Below are 23,008 nucleotides of genomic sequence, written 5' to 3'. Positions count from 1 at the left end.
CGAACTGGAGGCCCTCACATGAAGCCAACAGAACCACATCATCCGCAAAAATCAGAGATGAGATTCTGAGGCCACCAAAGCGAAAGCCCTCCGCCACTTGGCTGCGCCTAGAAATCCTGTCCATAAAAATTATGAACAGAACCAGAGACAAAGGGCAGCCCTGGCGGAGCCCATCACCCACTGGGAACGAGTCCGACTTATTGCCGGAAATGCGAACCAAGCTCTTGCAACGGTTGTATAGGGATCGAATGGCCCGTAGCAATGGGCCAGACACCCCATACTCCCGCAACGCCTCCCACAGGACACCCCGAGGGACACGGTCGAATGCCTTCTCCAAGTCCACAAAACACATGTAGACTGGTTGGGCAAACTCCCATGCACCCTCAAGTATCCTCGAGAGGATAAAGAGCTGGTCCAGTGTTCCGCAACCAGGACGAAAACCGCATTGTTCCTCCTGTATCCGAGGTTCGACTAGCGGACGAACTCTCCTTTCCAGCACCCTGGCATAGACTTTCCCAGGGAGGCTGAGGAGTTTGATCTGTAGTTGGAACACACCCTCCGGTCCCCCTTCTTAAAGATGGGGACCACCACCCCGGTCTGCCAGTCCACGGGTACTGCCCCTGATCTCCACGCAACATTGCAGAGGCGTGTCAACCAGGACAGCCCTACATCATCCAGAGCCTTCAGGAACTCGGGGTGGACCTCATCAACATCAGAGGCTCTGCCACCAAGGAGTTGTTTAACTGCCTCAGTGACCTCGCCCCCGGAAATTGGCGGGTCATTCCCCTCATCCCCAGACTCTGCTTCCTCCTCGGAAGACGTGTCAGTGGGATTAAAGAGGTCCTCGAAGTATTCCTTCCACTGCCTGACAATTTTCTCAGTCGACGTCAGCAGCGCTCCACCAGCACTATACACAGTGCAGGTAGAGCACCGCTTTCCCCTCCCTGAGACGCCTGACGGTTTGCCAGAATCTCTTCGAGGCAGTCCGAAAGTCTTTTTCCATGGCCTCGCCGAACTCCTCCCACACCCGAGTTTTTGCTTCAGCCACTGCCCGAGCCACTGCCCGAGCCGCATTCCGCTTGGCCTGTCGATACCTGTCGGCTGGTCCCACAGGCTAACCAAGCCCGATAGGACTCCTTCTTCAGCCTGGTGGCTCCCTTCACCTCTGGTGTCCACCATTTGGTTCGGGGATTACCACCACGGCAGGCACCAACCACCTTGTGGCTGCAGCTCAATGCAGCAGCTTCGGCAATGGAGATGCTGAACATGGTCCATTCGGACTCAATGTCCCCAGTCTCCCTCGGAATGCTGTTTAAGATCTCGCGGACTGGGGCCTTTGCTAGATGTTCCCAGCACACCCTCACTATGCGTTTAGGTGCACCAGGTCTGTCCAGCGTCCTCCCCCGCCACCTGATCCAACTCACCACTAGGTGGTGATCAGTTGACAGCTCAGCCCCTCTCTTTACCCGAGTGTCCAGAACATATGATCGCAGGTCTGCAATCGTATCAGGTCTGATACGATTAAAAAATCGATCATCGACCTACGGCCTAGAGCGTCCTGGTGCCACGTGCACTTATGGACACTCTTATGTTCGAACAAGGTGTTCGTTATGGCCAAACTGTGATTTGCACAGAAGTCCAATAACAAAGCACCGCTCGAGTTCAGATCAGGGAGGCCGATCCTCCCAATCACACCCCTCCAGGTCTCGCTGTCGTTACCCACGTGAGCATTGAAGTCTCCCAGCAGGACAACAGAGTCTCCAGGTGGAGCACCTTCCAGCACCCCCATGGACTGTAAGAGGGCTGTGTACTCCGAACTGCCACTCGGCGTATAAGCGCAGATGACAGTCAGGGCCCGTTCCCCGACCGTAAGGCGCAAGGAACAAACTCTCTCGTCCACTGGGAAAAACCCCAACGTACCGGCAGCAAGCCGAGGGGATATTACAATACCCACCCCCAGCCCGCCGCCTCTCACCAGGGGCAACTCCAGACTGAGACAGAGTCCAGCACCTATATTACCAGGTTATACTAATACTAATTGGTTTTGTCTGAAAGGCATGTTTGTTCCCACATCAAGTGTTAGTTTATTATTACCCAGTTACAGAAATTTGATCCAAGATAATTACTTGAATATCATTTGGCTGATCACTGACAAGTGATAACTTGCTATCTCTATAACATTACCAGCTTATTTCCACCTTATTATCCCACTATTATCATATTATTTTAAGCTGGGCCAAAAAGTCCTCCCTAAAATGTTTCTGTTATGTAATATTTTAAAGTATACACATGAATCTGGTTAGAACATTACCTCACAGAAGACCTTCCTTGCCTCTGTCTCATAGAACAGGCCGACAATAATTCTGGCATCTTGACGCTTGAAAGTGAAAATAAAATGAAGACAGCACAGTCACAGAGAGAAGAGACAGAACACACACTTTAAAAGCCATGCCGGGCTGGGTACAAAGAAGCCAACCCTCATCCTGCATCAGACAATAATAGACGTTCTCTCCACTGCAAGACATTTATCCCGTTACCATGTTTGTGTTACTACAACTAGGGTGGCATGCTGGGCTGGGTCATTGTAAGGTATGTGTGTGGCAGGAAGAAAGCAAGTCAGCCAACACATGTCAGAACTTTTTTTTTTTTTGCAGCTTTCTCAAGCTTTGTCGCCAGCAAAGCTCTCCAGGTCTGGGATCCTGATGACTGTGCAGAGACAAAAATGACCATCTTTGGTCTGACAATACATATCTGATAACTTAACCAGATAAGACATAGAATCTGCTGCTCAGAGAGAGTAATTCCTCAGCTCTGTTGCTCCGAGTAAGAAATGTCCAAAAAGAGAGTGTTTATGTTTATCACTGTAGATTTTCTTCTGACATTCTAAACAGCTCGGTCAACTATCAAAGAACAGGATTTTATTTTTAAAAAAAGAAGAGAATTCGACATTTTTTATGTTTCACACGAGCTTCATTTCCTCCTAGAAATGAGGCTTAACACTTGGCATCCATCTTGAAACAACCCTGGTCACTTCATTTGGCAGTAATTTTAAAAAATTATCTGAATAAACATTATTTCCAGTGGTCACCAGACAATCACCACTTAATACAGTGCACCAAAGGTCTGGTTTGACTGTAGTTGTACAAACCCAATTCTGGGGTAAAATGTAAATACACAATTCACAATATAAAACTAAACATATCAAATATTCATAGTGACAAAAATGTACCTTTTTATGGTACACGGTCATAAATAAAACTTTGTAGTAACCCTTCATCTTTTGATAACAGTCCATATGTGTGTGGGAGCTGAACAGAGCAACTGCTGAACTTTTGACAGAGAACGTTATGCCATTCTTGTGATAGAGCATTCTAGCTGCTCTGCTTCTTTGTTCTATCGTTATATTATGCTCCAAATGTTTTGGAGCCTGAACTGTAGGTAGGTAAGTTCAGAACTACGATTCTTCTACTATGAAGCTGTGCTGTTTTAATAGCTGTAGTATGCAGGTTAGCATTATCTTACTGAAGTCATTTGGATGCGAGAACACAATGGTGTGAAAATTTGCAGTAACTGGCAATCTTTTATAGCGCTATGGAGGAATTTTGGCCGATTCATTTTGCAGAATTGTTGTAATTCGGCCACATTGGAGGGTTTTTCAAGCATGCACTGCCTTTTTAAGGTCATGCCACAGCATCTCGGTCGGACAGTGGTCAGGACATTGGGTAGGCCACTACAAAGTCATTACTTTGTTTTTTCTTAAGCCATTCAGAGGTAGACTTGCTGATGTTTTTTGGATCATTATCCTGCTGCAGGACCCAAGTGCGCTTCAGCTTGAGGTCATGAACAGATGACGGCAGAGCTGTGTGCTGTGTTAAGCCGAAGAAGGCAGCTGGAAAGCTGCACAAACTAAATCAATGCAAATAAACATTCACTTACCTTGCAATGCCATGTGCCATTTGTTACAGTAGTATTTTGAGTTTTTGACTACAAAATTTGCAGTTACTCATCAACATTGTCAACACTGAAACATTGTCACTGTATTGCTTTCCAAGGAGCTGGACAAATTTTGACCATCATTAATTGCATCGTAAGGGTATTTTCACAAATGCTGTGTTAAATCAAACTCTGGTCAGGCTCCCTCAGTGAAGTTCATTGGTGTGTGGATCAAAACAACCGTATTGAGACCCTTTGGAGGAGGTGGTCTCAGTAGAGTTCCAAACAAACTCCAGGGCACTTTATTTATGGTGTGAATGAGATCTGACCCTGATCTGAACCATGTGTATGTTACAAGTTTGGGCTAAAAAATGTCCCGTAGCCACGTGTGCTCTGTATTGTCAATGTAGGAACATACTATAGACGTGCAAAGGTTTGTACAGGCCACCCCAATGGGTGGCTGTAGCTCAGGAGGTAGAGCAGGTCATCTGCTGATTGGAAGGTTCGATCCCTGGCTTCCCCCAATCTGCATGCCAAATATCCTTGGGCAAGATACTAACCCAAAGTTGCTCTCTGAGTCCTCCGGGAGAGGTAGAAAAGTGCTATATAAGAATCAGTCCATTTACCATGAAATAAATGTAAATTCTTTGGCTTCTCCTGTAGTCCAGAACATAGCACCTTCTTACTGTATCTACTCATTATGTACAGGCCAAATCTACACACTTACAAACTCATCCAGTGATTTCAACCAGAAAAAACAAACAATAGGTGTGAAAACATCCCAAGGACACTACAATACAATTATGATCACACTTTTTACACCAGAGTTTCGTCCATTGGGAAGAACTTCCATCTGTTACTAACTCGACATTCTGAGCAGCAGGCTACCTCTGAAATTTCTGTCCTATTTTTGCCAAGTATCCAAACACTCTGGCAGTTAACTGGCCAGACAAGGCCTGACTGATCAGTGTCCAGCTGGCTGGTATGTGTAAGAATGATTGGGGAACTCGCACCTTGAGGTTTTTGACAGCCACAGCTGGGTCGGTTAGGAAGCTCTGACGAACACTGATTTCAATCCCTGCCTCCTTCACCCTCTCCTCCAGATCATCCAGAGTCTGTGACACACAAAAAGAGACAAGCACAATAATAAGCACACAGAAGAGGACTGAGCAACAGAAACAGCAACTAAAAAAGGAAAGAGAACGATAATGGAATAGTAGGCAGCAGGAAGAAATGCAAAGAACAGTTAACAGCAACTGAAATAAGTGCAAAGTAGTGAGGGGGAAGATGAACTGGTCATTCTGAAAAATGATGGTGAGTGGTGGAGGTGATGTTACTAACAATCAGATAAAACAGCACAGATAGAAGCCTGGAGAAAAATGAATCAGGAGAGACATAAAACCATATGTTGAGGATAAAAGATGGCAAATGGTGATGGAAATGAGAACAAAATCTTATACATATCACGAAGTGATACATATAATGTTGGAGAAATCAACAAGTACACTCATCTTCTCTTGTCCATATTTGTCTTGTCTCAAATAACATTTTATCTATTGATTTTTATTTTAAATTTGTTTTTATGAGCATAAATAGTCATAAACTGTAGTGCTTATAAAAACCACAAAGTCATCATTAGCCAGCAGGGTGATGACATGAGCAGCAGAATTTTCCTCAGGTTTTAATAAACACCATGGAAGGTCTCTGTACTTTGTTTTCACTCACAATTTGCTAAATGTTGTGGCCCAAAACTACTTGTGTAGATCAGATCATGGTTTGAGTTAAAAAGAACTCTTTCACAATCACATTGTCACGTCTTCGCTGGCAGATGTGTGGCGTGAGACAGGAAATGAGGGAATGAGACACATGAGACATGGAGACATGACTGACTGGGAGATGCACAAACATAGAGACAGGTGTGACTAGACATGAAACGTGTAACACATAGTAGCAGAAACCTAAAGACTAGAATTTAAGGATACACACATGGAGAACAATAAGGAGAACCAAAAACATGAATAACACTAAATCCAAAAATACAGATTAATCAATAAACATAAAACACTGGGTCACGGACCCAGTACCGTGACACACATGTTAGAAAGCAGCCTGGGGGACAAGTCCTTTCCACTTCACAGGACAGTATTGAAAAATACATGGTGCAACCATAAAATTTAGTTTCGAGTGAAATATTTTAGTGTCAAAGTGAGCTGTCGCAAAAAAACATGTTGTATTTTTAAAGTAAAATAAAAGCTTAAGATCATTATTCTTGTTTTAAATGGCAAAATATTTCACATTATTATAGTCTTATCCTTCAGTGAATTCAGAGTAATTTATTTTATAAAATGAGAGAAAGCTTTTCATGTTAAGTTTTCTGCCCTTGCAGTAATTGGATGTGTTAGTACACAGTTTGAGTGGAGCATATTATAAGACTATGCATCTAGTTCACAATTTTGCTTGTGTGCTAACAAAATCCTTAAATATACATTTAGCTAAACTTTGACTAGCGAGCTCCTATTTAAAGGTGGGGCCAGTGTAGTGTCTTCACCACACCCCTCATTGTACATGAGTTCACAGAATTATTGTAATATATGACTCACTGAGGTAAATACTTCTGTTGTTTGCTGGATAGTGGCAATCTTGGTCCATTTCCACTTCTGGAAGAGCTGTACCCGAGTGGGGTTGTGCAGTGTAGCAGATGGATGAGTACGGAAGAAAGTGGGGAAGCGCTGTCGGTTGGACAGAGCAGGAGAGCTGGAGCCATATGACAGCTAAGAGATGTAAAGACACAAAGAAATGCATTTAGTTTGATTATGAAACCCCCAAAGATCAGTTTATGACGCTTATATAATTTTTTTTAATGTTCTCTCTATATATTAAAAGGAAACTACTGTAAAAACTAGAGACTATTAATTTCTTTTCAATTGGGCAAAATTACAAATTCACCAGGGGAATTATTTCCCCTACTGTATACCTTCTTTGTAATAAAGGAACCACTTTTAGGCCTCCTGATTACTCTTTGTGAGATTAATTTGGATACATGACAGCATAACAATGAATGTAGATGTGTCAAATGCTTGAAACATGGCAGTTAATTTTTCAAAACAATTGTGTCTTTTAGTGAACTCACTTATCATAATGATGACAGAAATGTCACCATATACAATCCGAATTAAGCTTGAAAAGAGATACATTACTACGTGCTGCTGTCATAGTTTTCACAGTAAAGACATGAACATGGTCAGAAGTCATCGCAATAAAAGAAAGGAGTGCATTTCTAAAGGGGGGTTTAAAGTCAGTTCACCATTTCTATTTAAATCATGTTGGAGACAAGAATTTAAATGAGTGCATTTAGGACTGTGAGCCTACTGACATCCTAGAAAATAAAGAGCAAAGAGAGGCTGCAGAGCAGTGGCGGAGCGGGGGGGTGGCTTACTGGCTTACTGGGCTTAAGCCCGGGTTGTTTTTTCAGAAGCCCGGGGTCTTTTGGAGTGTAATTTTTTCATAGTTAGATGCCTGGCTGACAACTGTATAAAACAAAAACTACACACAATATTCGAAGCACATAGTGCACACTGTGGGAATTTACGACTGTGCGTAAATCCCCCCTAATATTGGTATGATCCGAGCTCAGACACTAAGCGACTGAGCGAGGGGGCGGGGCAGCTGCTGCCTGCGCGTGCGCTGTTGGAGAAGCGCAGCCAGGCAGCCAGAGGAGAGCTGAAGTTTGAGCAGGTACCAAAGCAAATCATTCGTACTGTACCAATAATGTAAATATGACGGTGTATCACAAAAGATTGATATCAAACTGATCATTTGACCCATGTTAAGTTACTTGCTCTTCAAGTGAATCAACAAATGGCAACATGAAAAGCCGAACAACAACACTGCTGTTTTTTTAGAGAGTCTTAGCTTACATGTGTGTTTATTTCATATTTTCAGTTGTTACCCTCCACGGCTAAATAAATCGGTTTCAGTAATGCACTGATATACAAGAATGGACATAAGGAGCTTCTTTCAAAGAAAAAACTCAGGTAGATGTTATTTTATATATTGTACTTTGTATGTTGTTCAGTATATTCCTATGCAAAACAAAAATTTCAACACACAGCAGTATATTGACAGTTGAAACCAGATATTTACATACACTTTATGGAAAACACAAGAACATTTTTTTACTGCACAACATCAGTTTAGAGTAAACTTGTTTTGTTTTGGATAAATAAATATTGAAATATCTTTTGAATTAGTTAAATGTCAGAATAAAGAGAGACAGAGCTTTCTATTTTTTTATCTCTTTCATCAAATGTAGGAGTACATATACACTAAGTTTATTGTTAATTAATAAGAAAACTCCAGACGATTCCATTCTGAGCTGAAGAAGCTTCTGATAGGTTAGTAGAGTCCATGTGAGTAAATTGGTGGCACAGCTGTGGATGTGGATATAAGGCAAAACACAGAGGCTGTTTCTTTGACATGGGAAAATCCAGAGATATCAACCAAAACACCAGGAAAAGAACTGTGGAGCTCCATAAGTGTGGCTCAGTTTGAATACAATTTGGTGCCATTTGCAATTAAGAAATACAGATAGTTTCTCTCTTTACTCTTAAAGTTAACAAATATGTTTTTTATATTTATCAATCTAAAAAGATAAACATTTAGTCTGATTTGATGTTACAATTAAAAAAGTGTTTTTATCTGAAGAGTCTGTAAATATCTGGTTTCAACTGTATATTTGATGATGTTGGTGTTTGGCTTGATTGTCAGCACAAAGAGGGAGAGAGAGGAGCAGAGAGAGAGAGAGGAGAATGAGGACAGAACAGAGATGAAGAAGAGCAGGTGAGACACACATGTTAGTCAAATGGTTGTTTACCAAAAGTATCACCGTATCATAGGTACTCATGTATCTCGTACCTAATGTTTCTTTTTAGGTTTGTTATTTTTCAAATTCTACATTTATTAAGTTATGCAGGCTTGTTTTCACAGCAAGGCTAAATAATTATATGAACCTTTCTGAATCTAAATAGTGGACTTCGGTAGAATTAAAAAATAAGTGTAGTGCAGGTTTTAGTGCTACTATCATCTAGTTCTGATTCTGGTTCTGTCTTGGTTAAGTCCTAAGTAGTCCTGATTTTGAACTGTTGTAGTCCTGTTTTAATTCCGAATCAGTTCTGGGTCTGGTTGAATTGGGGTTTAGCCCCGACTTTGTTCTTGCTGCTTAATTTAAAACCTATATGAAGTCCTGCTTTTTTGAACAAAACTCAAAACAGAGCCTATAACCCCCCGCCCCCATCCCACATGCATACTACCCTTTAGGGCTAAGCCCTGGGTGTATCAAATGTCTGCCTCCGCCTCTGCTGCAGAGATAAGCTAAAGAATTTATGAACCTCTAGCTCACAAAATGTGATATCTAAGATTTTCCTTTGAATACACATATTTTCAGGCAGTATATCACAAAGTGAACACTTCTTCCAGTTTTGGTGTAGGAAGTGGAGCAAAAGCTCTCGAGATGAAAATAGCAACGTGTATAAAAAATTAAGGAAACCGTCTGGAATTTTTAAAGATGTTTTTTTTTAATCAGTACACTTTACAACCAAATCTCCAAAAGCATGTGCTTTGCTCTCAGCTCAGACAGCCACATAGCTGTGTAGGTGATTTGTCTATTGGATGGCGTAAGACAAGTGTAAGATGACTCACTGTCATAATAACAATCATCATTTTCCAAAAACAATAAAAATAATAAACCTGTCATGGCCTGGGTCTAAGGACCCAGGGCTCATGTATCTTTTGTATATGTTTATTTTTCCGTATGTTGTGTTTTTGGTGGTTTTCGCTGCTTTTTTCCTCTTTCTTCCTGTGTGTGGTCATACGAGCTCCGGGATATTTTGGGTCGCTGAGAGGACTGCAACCCAGAAGTGTTCTCACACTGGAGGCTGCCACACCTGCCGCTTGTTAGCCTTCACCAGCTGCAGCTGATGGCCTCATCAAGAGAGTCCTATTTCAGAAGGTGGCAGAGCTCCAGTCAGTGTGGAATTATACTATGGCAAACCTGTAAAGTATCTCAGTTGATGAGTTTTTATGTGAACGACATCGCTACTGTGGGTTTCCTGCTAAGCTGTATGTGTTTTGTGTCACCAGGAGTCGGGAGCAAGAAGCGTCGTCATGAGGGGAAATCACGGAGCGGAATCGGGTTTTGGAGTTGTCACATTCTCACTGTTTATGGACACGTGCACTGTGTAGGATTCACAGAGGAATCGCCACGAGAGCCACAGTGCTGTATTTGTACATAGTTGTTTTTTCCACTCACTATAAATAAATCCACTGTCCTTCACTATAAGAGCGTTTGGGTCCAACTTTCCTCAACTCCACGGTCTGCCATCGCTGACCATGACATAATAATTCCGCTATAATGGGCCCAGCGGACTCAAATGTCGCCTCAGAGGAGAAGTTGCTCGCCCAGCTCTGGAGTTACTGCTAGAGCGTAACCCAGGCTGCAAATCAGCATCAGAGTCACATACTGGTAGTGTTTTTTTTGATACTTTTCTGTCATCCACTACCTTTTCTGTGAGCTTTTTGGACATTAAAAAACTAATTCAAATTGTAACCATGCTGAGGGCAAGCTCCAGCTTTGAGCTGTTTGGTTTGGGCAGTACGGGCAAGGAGGATGCAGCTGCCTCCCTGGGAGCCCTTGCTGCCTGTTTTTTTTCTTCATAGGCGGACAGTTTCCCTACCATTGCTTGCTGCTCACTTGTTGGACCCTCCACTGAAGGGAAGAAGGCTCCCTTGCCATTGCCAACCTACCCCATCTCCTCTCCCTCCTTGAACGTTTGTTGAGTCAGCAAACAAATGACCGGCAGTGCTAGTCACCACAGTGAGTAGACTGGACTCTGTCACAGAGGATAAAAATACAGATAATCAGGAGGGGACAGTTTCCATACACGCGGCCCCACCTTCTCGGAGGAGACGGTGCCCATGCCATCGTCAAACCAAATCTCACCTCACTCCTGTGGCTTCAGAAGAATCAGCTGATTCTGGACCAGCAGTGCAAGGCGCCGCAGTGAGTAACTCAGACTCCACCATAGTTGTAACTCCATTTGCTATGAACAAGAAAATGAAGGATGTTTCTTCCCCGCTCACTAGCAATGCTAAGCCTGCTCAAAGTGGTGAGAGAGAGATTTTGGCTAACCTGTCCATCATGGGTTTCTCTGGGTCAGTGGGCCTGGAGACTATTAGTTCAGTGACTGTCAGCTCACTGTCAGTTCAATTTCAAGTTCAAATTTTATTCGCCACATGCAGTGGCAGGTTGCCCTGCAGTGGAATGAACCCGCCCCCGACCTTACACACACTACACAGACATCACATGGGGATACAAGTCAGAGAACAGTTGCATTACAGAAAAAAACACTAAAATGTACACTACAATGGGAAAGTACAAGAGGAAAAAAAGAGATCTCTACTCATGCTGGGCTATAGGAGGACAGCATGAGAACAAAAAACAAAAAAACTCCTCTGCACAGAAAGCACATAAATGTCCACAGTACAACATTATAGAGCACGTGACCAGCAACAGGGTTTGGTAGGGGGTGAGGAGTAATCCCAGGCAACACAGCAGCCATCCTTCCACTGCGCCGACTCTCCAGCGCGGGCCCAGACGGTTGCCAGGAGGTAACAAGCATCGAAGGCATTGGAAGGGGAGGGGGGATGTGTGAGTGCTTATCAGTGTAAGTGTATGTATGTGCGTGTCCATAGTTCAGCTGAGACAGTGTCCTTCGCTCTATCAGGTTAAGTAAACAGTCTACCAGCCAACCCAGGTGGCCTTGCACAGAGTGGGAAGAACAGTCAACACACAGTCGTTATCAGGGAGTTTTTGTTCGGCTCCAGCCTTCAGCCCACAGCTGGCGCCGAGGAAGTATCCGCATTATGATGTTGATGTTGTTGATTTTTCTTTTATGCGAGCAGCTCAGGAGAATTTCAAAGCTGTTCTTTAACACTCCGACACTGGTCTCTCAAACTCCCGTTGGAGAACCGCGAGCTTCCCCATGATGGTATCAAACTTCCGTTCCGTGGTGTTGTCATTCTTTTGCTCAGATAGCCGATTCTGAGAACTCACAACTGCAGTGAGCTGTTCTGCGATGTAATCCAACTTTCGCTCAAAGGTGTCATTTTGAGCAGGCCTCTCCTTGATGTAACCCAGTATACGCTTGGAGGTGTTATTCTGAGTCTTCACGGCAGTTGTAAGCGTCTCCAAGGTCTTAACTATGCTGCTTTCAATGAGCCCGTTCTTAGAAGTCGCGCCTCGTCCCATCGTTTCAATCCCAGCGGACAGCCTTGGGGGGGTTTGAACAGCCGGTTCCGCTTTCTTAATTCTCCGATAAACCAGGGCCAAGCCAGCTCCGATCAGCAAGAACCCTGTTATCATGCTTCTGAATAGGTAGATATCTTCAGCGTCCTTGATGGACAGTCCCGCCAGGCACACGATCCTCCATTTATGCCACCCATCCATCGTGTATCTGTCAGGGAAAGTCCCTCCAGGGCACTCGAGCTCTCCCGAGCCCAGACTTCTCGTTGAGAAAAGGGTGTCAATAGCATTCAGAGACCAGTTGATCAAATCCATAATTCTTTTAGGTTTAGAGAACAGACTGTGAGAGAGTTTTCCAGGGAAAAGTAATACACACGAGACAAGACAAGGACACAAGAGGCTAAGCAGGGAAGATAAGGGGAAGGAGGAGGAGGAGAGGAGAAAAGTGCGACTGCCTTCGCCGAGAGCCAAACGAATTGGCCCTGTAGTTACTAATTGTGAAGCTGTTGTGAGTAACCGAGACATTTTGTCATTACCTGTTGAAACAGTGACTATTCATTCTGGGGAGGAGTGTTGTTCAGGGAGTGGTGGAAACTATTTTTCTTGTGCTCATTCTGAGCCTGGAGTGTTTAAACTAGAGCCCATTAATAACAATGCTGTGGATTTTCAGACTGTTTGTGTGGCTGTTAACCAGACTGCTTTAAAGTTAGTAACTCAGCCGGGGTTGATTCTGAGGCTGAACATGGTTCTGGAACTGCCCCTGGACCTCTGGAGAGTTTGCAACCAGAACTTCCCACACTTCCACCTTCGTCCTTGGCAGGGAGATCAAGTAAGCTGATTCAGCGGACTGTGGACAGTGTAGCTTTTTTAGTGGACTTTGAAATTGCACATGCTGAATTAGGGCACTCTTATTTAGGGAACTCTGAGTTGTGGCCAGAACACTCAGAGCCGCCAGCTCAGCATGAAACTCAGCAATTAGCTCAGTCAGCCGCCCGGCCCGCAGCTTAGTCAGCCGCCCGGCCCGTAGCTCAGTCAGCCACTCAACCACCTGCTCAACTTCACCTACAAATGTCACTACAGTCAGAACCTCAGTTTCCTGTGTTGCCACGAGCTCAGTCTCTAGTGCAGTCTTCTGTTCCGTCATCAGTTCAGCTGTTAGCACAGCCTACTGTAGCTCAGTCAGCCGCCCGGCCTGTAGCTAAGCAGTTTGCAGTAACCACACCACCATCACTTCACCTGCCTATTGCTGCTGTATCACCGCCCAATCTACCACCAGTGGCTGCTACACTAACATCATCTCCACTGCCTGCAGCTGCCGTATCAACATCATCACCATCGGCTCGACCATCTGTAGCTGCGGCGCTGCTGGAGGGACCCGCTCTGCCCGAGCAGGAGGTCAGCGCGCCGGAGGGACCCGCTCAATCGGAGTTGGAGGTCAGCGCCCTGACTGGCCTGCACGTCCAGCACGGCCTGCACGTCCACGTCCAGCACAGCTTGCACGTCATAAACCACCTACTGTGCTTTGGCATTGCTCATTGGAGCTGTTATGTGGTCGGCCGCCGGAATTGCAACGTCACCTCCGCCAGGTCCACGGCTGCCTACCTGAACAGTTTCGATGCCACTGGATCCGTGGTCAGCCATCAGAGCTACTTCGAGGCTGTCATCAGACCCCTGGCCGCCCACCAGAGCTGCCATGTTGCCTCCACCAGGCCCGTGGTTGGCTGCCTGAACTGTTCTGCCACTGTTGCCGTCCATCGGTTCGGTCACCAGAATAGCTTTGTCGCCACCGCCTGGACTGTGGTTGGCTGTTATGTGGCCATCGCAGGGATTGCAATTGGGCCTACGGACTGGTTGAACTTTTGGACTGATTGAGGTTGTTTTTGTTTAGTTTGGGGAATGGTTATTGTACATGACTTTTCCTTGCAGTGGAAATGTTGACCATTTCTATATTAGATTGTTTCCTGGCATTTTTAGTATAACACATCTAAAATTACAAACTTTAAACAAGCATTTTGGCTTTGAGTGTTGAAATCATTTGTTGAATTTAATTAGATTTACTTTGAAAAGTAACATTCTTGCTAATGTTCTATTAAAGAAATAGTTGCCTCTTTGTTTTCATAAATGGTTATGACTGTTAGTGACTGTCTCTCAACCTAAGAGGACATGTTTTTCTGCAACTCCAAAAAAACTGAAGACAGCGACTGAATGCTGGTGCTGTAAAGGCCTGGCAGAGCCAGCATAGGGTGATATCCCTGTGTTCTGGACTTCACATTGGCAATGACTCAAATAAAATGCTCTTCTATTTATAAAAACAAAAGTCCTTATACTTAGAATCATGCTAGTTTTTGCAGTTACCTTTGAATCTCTGAAAATGGGGGACTATGTCTGTCATTTCTAACCTGTTACATGAATACTTAATGTTAAACTTCTAGAATCAAAGCTAAGAGAGGCAAAGTAAAAAAAATGTCTAAAAACTTGCAGACCTACATAAGTGTACACACATGGAATCCTACTTTAATGTCTTAAGGCTTCACTGAAAAACCCTGAGTCTGTGTGTGCCAGTGTGTTTAGTCACCACCTGCCATACTTGACACCATAATTCACACCTTGTGTTATGGCCTGCAGGTTTTGTTTGGATTTCATAATTAAATTAAATTAAATTACATTTAAAAAAATGTATTCAGTTTAGGGTTAGAATTCCAATTTATCTCTCTGTTGTTGTTAGGCTACATTTTGATTCCTGTTAGTTTCCATGAGTATTTCCTAGTTTAGATGTTATGGAGTTTTTATTTTTTGTGTTTTTCTTGTACTTTGGAGTTTAGTGTTATTGTTTATTTGCTTAATGGTTTATTTGCCCTCAGTTTTGTTAGGTTTTGATCATTCAGTCCTTCACATTTTGAGTCTTTAGTTCCTGTTGTACTTTAGTTCTAGTCTGTGTTTATGACATTCACTTAGTCCCCACAATGTTTCCCTTTATCTCATCCTTAAGTGCCAGTCCCCTCTGTCAAGTTCAGTTTTAGTTGTATTTTATTTTGGTGGACAATTACCTATATTGTCCAGTAATTTTACTTCTGGGCCCCATAACTTGTCTAGATTTGGTTCAATTGTCTCTTGTTACCCTTTCTGGGGCTTGTACTTAGAAGAAGAATTTAATCTTATCCCGGTAACTTAAGAATTAAAATGACTTGCTACTATGAAGTTGGGTCACTTTTTACTGAGGAATATCAGTATGGTAACTTACTGCTCCAGAGCAGCCTCATGACTTCTTGGTGCAGTTGCCGAGGAGATCACTACCACAGACACATGTGTCGCACAACTATTCCCCAGTTGACCATGGGCACATCCTGACACCTCAGCCCCTCCAGCTGACCAGACTCCCCAGCATGGCACGTGGTATTATCAGCAGGAAGATAATAATCAGCTCAGACGAGAGGTTCAGACTTTGCTTGGTGATCTCTCTCTCTCTCCAGTCCTCAGCCCCTCAGTCGTCTTCAGCTCCCCAACCTTCAGCACTAGGCTCAAGTACCCAGGACCAGTCTCCTCATCCTGACCATGCCTCCAGGCCCTACCTACACACTGTACGTTCCTTTCACATACCAGAGGATGACTGTTACGTCCCCACATGAAAGCTAGGTGAAGAGGGTGGGGGACAGTAACAGTTTGATCCGGGTTGAAATGAAAAGGACGCTAGGCAGAGGTGTTTAACACAAAATAAATCTTTATTATAATCAATTAACCCAATAATCATATAAACAATAACAACAGAAAGAGACAGCAACACTGCTTTAATGATAAATCAGCCAAAGAGATGGTGACCACTTCAAGAAAGAAAACAACTATAAGGTTCAACAGAAAAAGACAGCAACGCTGCTACTAGAAGTAACCAGGCAGGCCAAACCAAATAATGGAGGCCGCCGTCACTTAAGGAAAACCACTGCTCAGTTAAGAGCTACTCACAAAGAGCCATGCACAGTGGGGCTGGTCACACACAGCAGGCCTTTTCCACACCTAGACCAGTATCACACACTGACCAGCACAGAGGAAAACCACCAGAAGCCTCTCCCACTGCTCCTACCACTCCACACCGTAGGCAGGACAATCACACACCTAGCACTCAAAGCGGAGACACCAGAGAAAGCCACCCTCCCACATCCAGCCCATCCTCAGCTTATATAACCTCAGAGAGGCGATTGCTGACTGGGCCTAGTTGGTTAGGCATAGCCTGCCAAAACTGCCAAGACCTTTTTGATGGGTCGAAAACACTGAATGGGGTTGGCTCAAGTCCCTCAAAATAGTGTCCAAAGTGACAGCCAGGTGTTTTTTGAGCCATCACATATGGAGAACCCAGCGAATAGCTAGAAGGCCTTTCCGAAACACTTTTCAGACGCTTCTTCGCTAGGTCATGGTGACAGGTATGCTGGTTAGCCAGAGGTGCAGGTTTGAATGTTTGTGTCGTACACAATGTGTCACACTGTAGGTCATCTGGACCCGAAAGATGGTCAACAGGTGGTGGATTACAATTAGTCGATCTCTGACAGTGACCAAATGACACCACCGAGCAATTATGCTCCAGTTGTCGCCTAGGATTGGCAACTTTGTCCGTTTGTGAACCACAGTTCACTCTTTTGAAAGCAGATCGATTTTGCTTTGAGTTGGCTTTTGAACAGTGAGCAATCAGGTGGCCAGGTTTGTGGCAAAAGAAACAGAGCTTTATTCTGGATCTTGAAACCATGCCTGCATTAGCATTGTTAGCGGCACACTCCTAGCCCTCAAGACTGACTGTTTCTGTTTGTAGGTCTTACAATTTACTACTAAATGGCTAGACTTGAAACAGAAAAAACACTTTCGTTTTGCCTTGGGATGGGACACAAGTACCTCACTCTTTGGGTATTGTGCAGCTGGCATATCACTAACCTTCACTGAGGCGTCGCGTCGGCCATGCTTAATGACACTGGTTTTATGGATGAGGGCAAACTCATCAGCCAGTGTTACAGCCTGCTGTAATGAGGAAACCTTCTGTTCACTGAGGTATACTGCAATCCTCTCGGAGATGCAGTTCTTAAATTCCTCCACCAGCATTAATTCACGCATCGACGCCAGGTCAGTAGCTTTGCTGGACACACACCACCGGTCAAAGAGGACACTCTTTTCCCTTGCAAAATCCAGGAAGGATTGACCCTGCACCCTTTTCAACCCCCAAAATCGCTGCCTATAAGCCTCAGGGACTAGTTCGTAGGCTGACAGGATAGCACTTTTCAGTTTGTCGTAATCCAAACTGCACTCAGCGGACAACGAGGAACAAACTTCCTGTGCCTTGCCCACCAACTTGCACTGCAGCAGGATGGCCCATGCATCCCGCGGCCAACGCAAGGCTGTCGCTATCCGCTCAAATGATTCAAAAGAAGTCTCCACCTCAGTGTCACAAAATACAGGGACCAGACGACTATTCCTTCCCACATCAAACTGTACCTCTGTCTGTGACAGCAAAGCCGCCACAGGAGGGGAGGAGGCCTGCTGGAGTTCCAGCTGTCGCAGCTTGACCTTAGTTTCCACCTCCACCTTCTTCAGCTCAACCTCCCTAGCCCTAGCCAGTTCCGTGTCCAAACGCCTAAGCTCTAACTCCCTTTTCAGCTGGAACTCTCTCTCACGCTCCTCCTTTTCCAGCTGGAGACGAGCCAGACAGACTTTGAGCCTAGCATCCTGCTTAGAACCCTCTGTTGACTGGGTGGAGAGCGGCTCAAAACGGGGCAGCGTCATTGGCCCGCCCTCGGGTAGCCCCTGGCCCACAGGTGTAGACACTGACGGTTCTACGACCTGGCTTGGAACATGAGGTGCTGCACTTGGTCCAGTCGGACCGGGTGTGCTCGGGGGTTCTTGCATTACAACCACCCTCTTCTCCAACAACCCAGACACCAGAGCGGCCTTCAGCTTCGCTTTGCGTAGACCAGCGGAGACACTGATCCCGTAACATGTTGCCACCTCATGCAGATCTCTCTTCCTACAAACATCCAGCAGGGCAAGCGACGGCTTTGCCTTAAACCCAGCAATATCAAACGTGTCCGTGAAACGCAAAACACAGACGAACCACTAAAGGGCCACACAACACCTTCACTACACAACCAAAAACAGATGAAATAAAATGTGTTGTGTCAAGTTAACCATTAACTAAAATTCTACCCACACTCCCCCCAGTCCTACCTACTCAGAATTTAGCCTGACCTAGCTTCTGGAGTGTGCCAGGCTCGAGTCCACTTTAAAGGCAAATCATCAAGTGCCAAATGCACCGAAAAGCCTACCCCAACAGAGAATTAATCCCCACCCGGGTTTGCTCCGAAAATAACAAAGGCAAAACAAAAAACGAGTGTCCGAAGGAAGAGCAAACGCTCAGCTAGACACTCCCCTGTGCTAGCCGGGGAGAGCAGCAGCTAGTTAAATGACACTCACACAACACACAAACACCTGTTCAAACTCGTACTCAACTCAATTCCTTTCATTCCTATCCCGGACGAGCCCCCACTTTGTTACGTCCCCACATGAAAGCTAGGTGAAGAGGGTGGGGGACAGTAACAGTTGGATCCAGGTTAAAAATAGAAAAGGACGCTAGGCAGAGGTGTTTAACACAAAATAAATCTTTATTATAATTAACCCAATAATCATATAGACAGTAACAACAGAAAGAGACAGCAAGGTCAACCCAAAGAGATGGTGACCACTTCAAGAAAGAAAACAACTATAAGGCTTCAACAGAAAAAGACAGCAACGCTGCTACTAGAAGTAACCAGGCAGGCCAAACCAAATAATGGAGGCCGCCGTCACTTAAGGAAAACCACTGCTCAGTTAAGAGCTACTCACAAAGAGCCATGCACAGTGGGGCTGGTCACACACAGCAGGCCTTTTCCACACCTAGACCAGTATCACACACTGACCAGCACAGAGGAAAACCACCAGAACTCACACCTAGCACTCAAAGCGGAGACACCAGAGAAAACCACCCTCCCACATCCAGCCCATCCCCAGCTTATATAACCTCAGAGAGGTGATTGCTGACTGGGCCCAGGTTGTAAATGAGGCCAATGAGCAGGTACTGTGTCCTGGGGAGAGAGAAGAGCAAGAGAGAGACAGAGGGGTGGAGCAAGAGAGGAGGAAGCGGAGAAAAACACCACGCCCACACAAGGGCAGTATCAGAAGGCCCACCTCAGATGTGGTATTATCAGCAGGAAGATAATAATCAGCTCAGACGAGAGGTTCAGACTTTGCTTGGTGATCTCTCTCTCTCCAGTCCTCAGCCACTCAGTCGTCTTCAGCTCCCCAACCTTCAGCACTAGGCTCAAGTACCCAGGACCAGTCTCCTCATCCTGACCATGCCTCCAGGCCCTACCTACACACTGTACGTTCCTTTCACATACCAGAGGATGACATACAGAATTTACCTTGGCCAGAGGCACCACTTCCACTTGATCCTCAGAGTGATGAGCCATTCCCCCTCCTACCACCTCCATGTCAGAGATTCCTGCTAGTGCAGCAGCCTCAGTTCCTTTCAGATGTACGTCACCTTATCAGTACAGCCAACTTCCTGTGACTGAACAGGTCAGGAAAATTAACGTGAAGGACGAGTATGGCCCTGGAGCATGCTTGAAGAGACAGGTCACCCCTGAATATGCAGAGCCATACACCTTTCAGCGCCAACAACCAGAAAGCTTCCAGGAGATGACTGGGGACCCACCTCATTGGCCGCCAATTGATTCCAAAGACTGGAGGAAATATGGTCAGCACGAACCTCTACTGAGTACAGAGACTGTGTTCCGGGGATCAACACCACACATTTCATACTTCACGTCTGATGACCCCAGCCAGTTCGCTTGTTTGCGAATGGCCCTTGACTATATCCTGCGTCATGATGCGACTGAACGTTTCAAGTACCAGATCCTAGTCGATCACCTCAAGTTGGAAGACGTCCTCCTGATTGCAGATTCCTACAGCAATAGCTGCTACACATACAGACAGACCATGTCGTCTCTGATAGAGCTGTATGGTCAACCTCAAACTTGCCCTGCAGCAGATCACTGACGTGTTGTCTGAGTCTCCTGTACGGAGTGGTGACAGCCGAGCACTCCGTCTTTTTGCCCTGAAAGTAAGGGCTCTCGTGGGAATGTTGGAAATCTTGGGAAAGAGGGGAGAGCAGAACTGAAATGTGGGTCACACGTCACCAGACTGCTGTCCAAACTGCCACACAATCATTCAAGATCATGATGTGTATTTCCATCATCCTCAGCAACCTTGAGAGCCACGTGTGGATCGTGGGAAGGGTGCCAGACCCATGAGGTTAATGCATCGCGATCCACTAGCTCTGACAATCTCCTCCAGAGCTTTGCATCATTTCCCGAAGCCCAGCAACTGGTCAACAAAATCCAGCAGTTGCTACTCACTGGTGGCTTTGAATTACGACAGTGGGCTTCCAACTACCCAGAACTCATCAGTCATATGCCACCTGGATCAGTCTCGGAAAACAGTGAACTGTGGTTTTCCCCCAATGGAACTGATGTACCAGAGCAGACTCTGGGCCTGAAATGGCATTGCCAGTCTGACAAGCTAAGATATCAGATACGGCACACCGAGCAGTTGGTGGAGCCCACAATCATCTATTGGGTTCTGGCCAAGCAGTATGATCCGCTTGGCCTCCTCATTCCTTACACCACTCGGGCCAAAATCCCGGTCCAGCACCTCTGGAGAAAAAGGAGAGACTGGGATGATCCGAATCTGCCAGTTGACCTGTTGCAGCTGTGGCATGCATGGGAAAGTGAATTGATTCAGCTCCCTGATGTCTCCCTGTCACATTGTCACGTGCAGCCGGAGACAGACCTATCCCTTTGCAAGCAAAGCATCCACATCTTTTCCGATGCATCTGAGAAGGCATATGGAGCTGTGGTATCCCCTCAGACAGAAGATCAAATAGGGGGAATCCAGGTAGCCTTCCTAGCCGTCCGATATCGAGTTGCTCCCGTCCGTCAACAGTCCATTCCTAGGTTGGAGCTCTGTGCTGCTCATGTGGGAGCCCAGCTTGCTGCTGTTCTCAAGAGGGAACTCACCCTTCATATCTCCATGCCACAGGTTGTCTACCCAGAAACAGAAATCTTGAGCCGTCGTAGGTGGAGGCAGTGCCAAGCCTTGGCAGATCAATTCTGGATCCACTACATTTGGAATTATCTACCTTCACTCCAGACGTGGCACAACTGGCAACACGAAAGAGATCAGTTGACTGTTGGCACTATCGTTCTCATTGTGGACCAGCAGCTCCCTCGTGCCCTGTGGCTCGTTGGGAAGGTCATCCAAGTCATCCCTGGAGCAGATGGCAGGGTTTGGACTGCTCAGATACAGGTGGGAAACAAGGCATATATACGATCAGTGGCTCAACTCATCAGACTTCCAGCTCTTCCACCAGAGTCTACTGGCTGACCTTCCTAAGTGAAGTGCACCTTTGCTCCGCAAAGTTGGGGGCGGCTGTACAAAAGGCCAGTCAGTCAGCTGTGCTGACAAACAGAGCCACTCTGCTGAGTAAATATACAGGGAGTGCAGAATTATTAGGCAAGTTGTATTTTTGAGGAATAATTTTATTATTGAACAACAACCATGTTCTCAATGAACCCAAAAAACTCATTAATATCAAAGCTGAATGTTTTTGGAAGTAGTTTTTAGTTTGTTTTTAGTTTTAGCTATTTTAGGGGGATATCAGTGTGCGCAGGTGACTATTACTGTGCATAATTATTAGGCAACTTAACAAAAAACAAATATATACCCATTTCAATTATTTATTTTTACCAGTGACACCAATATAACATCTCCACATTCACAAATATATATTTCTGACATTCAAAAACAAAACAAAAACAAATCAGCGACCAATATAGCCACCTTTCTTTGCAAGGACACTCAAAAGCCTGCCATCCATGGATTCTGTCAGTGTTTTGATCTGTTCACCTTCAACATTGCGTGCAGCAGCAACCACAGCCTCCCAGACACTGTTCACAGAGGTGTACTGTTTTCCCTCCTTGTAAATCTCACATTTGATGATGGTCCACAGGTTCTCAATGGGGTTCAGATCAGGTGAACAAGGTGGCCATGTCATTAGTTTTTCTTCTTTTATACCCTTTCTTGCCAGCCACGCTGTGGAGTACTTGGACGCGTGTGATGGAGCATTGTCCTGCATGAAAATCATGTATCTCTCGGAAGTGACGGACAAGGTAAGCGACTCATGTTGTAACTGACGTCAGACGCCGGAGATTTTGGCGGAAAATTAAAGCAAATGGTAGTTTAGATTTGAACAAATTCATTTAAGCTTCAGTATTACCAAATACACTTATCAATTGTCTTATAACTAACACTATTTGTCTAAATAATCTCCAACACCCTGGAGAACAACGAGGAGAGTTTAGAGACTCTCCAAGATTATATTGATCAGTGCTTTCAGGATCTCGTGATGAAGAAGACCCAGTGTGCATCTTCCCCGGCCAAACCTGAGACGCCGTCGTCGAAAAGACAACGCCCGGCAGATTCCCCCGGCTCAACATCGCCAGCCGGCAAAGATATTGCTGACATACTGGAGTCAATCGACAAGCGATTGTCCAGTTTCGACGCAAGGCTGTCCTTGGTGGAGATTCTTCACCGAGAATTTAAATGCTTGCGAGAATCCCTGGAGCCAGCAGCAGGTGGAAACGCTTGCTGCTGAAAATGCCACGCTAAGGGAGTCGGTGAAATGTCTCACAGATAATGTTACCCAGC

At 45.2% G+C, this 23,008-nt stretch overlaps 1 protein-coding gene across 3 annotated transcripts in view; it reads right to left on the bottom strand.

The window, feature by feature from the left end:
- gabbr1b (gamma-aminobutyric acid (GABA) B receptor, 1b) overlaps nt 1-23,008 on the bottom strand; it is a 119,124-nt gene that overhangs the window by 56,459 nt on the left and 39,657 nt on the right. For all 3 annotated transcript variants that reach the window (XM_085396255.1, XM_085396253.1, XM_085396254.1), the window contains 3 exons: nt 6,534-6,704; nt 4,947-5,048; nt 2,312-2,377 (listed from right to left, as the gene is read on the bottom strand). In XM_085396255.1, the coding sequence (XP_085252381.1) occupies nt 2,312-2,377; nt 4,947-5,048; nt 6,534-6,704 (339 nt within the window). The remainder of the gene's footprint in view (nt 1-2,311; nt 2,378-4,946; nt 5,049-6,533; nt 6,705-23,008) is intronic.

The sequence above is a fragment of the Rhamphochromis longiceps genome, linkage group LG22 (assembly GCF_057381845.1).
Source record: "Rhamphochromis longiceps isolate RC_006_pf linkage group LG22, R_longiceps_female_GT1.1, whole genome shotgun sequence".
In the NCBI taxonomy this organism is placed as follows: domain Eukaryota; kingdom Metazoa; phylum Chordata; class Actinopteri; order Cichliformes; family Cichlidae; genus Rhamphochromis; species Rhamphochromis longiceps.
Note: the sequence above shows the minus strand (reverse complement) of the source record. Positions and strands in the feature narration are given on the sequence as shown.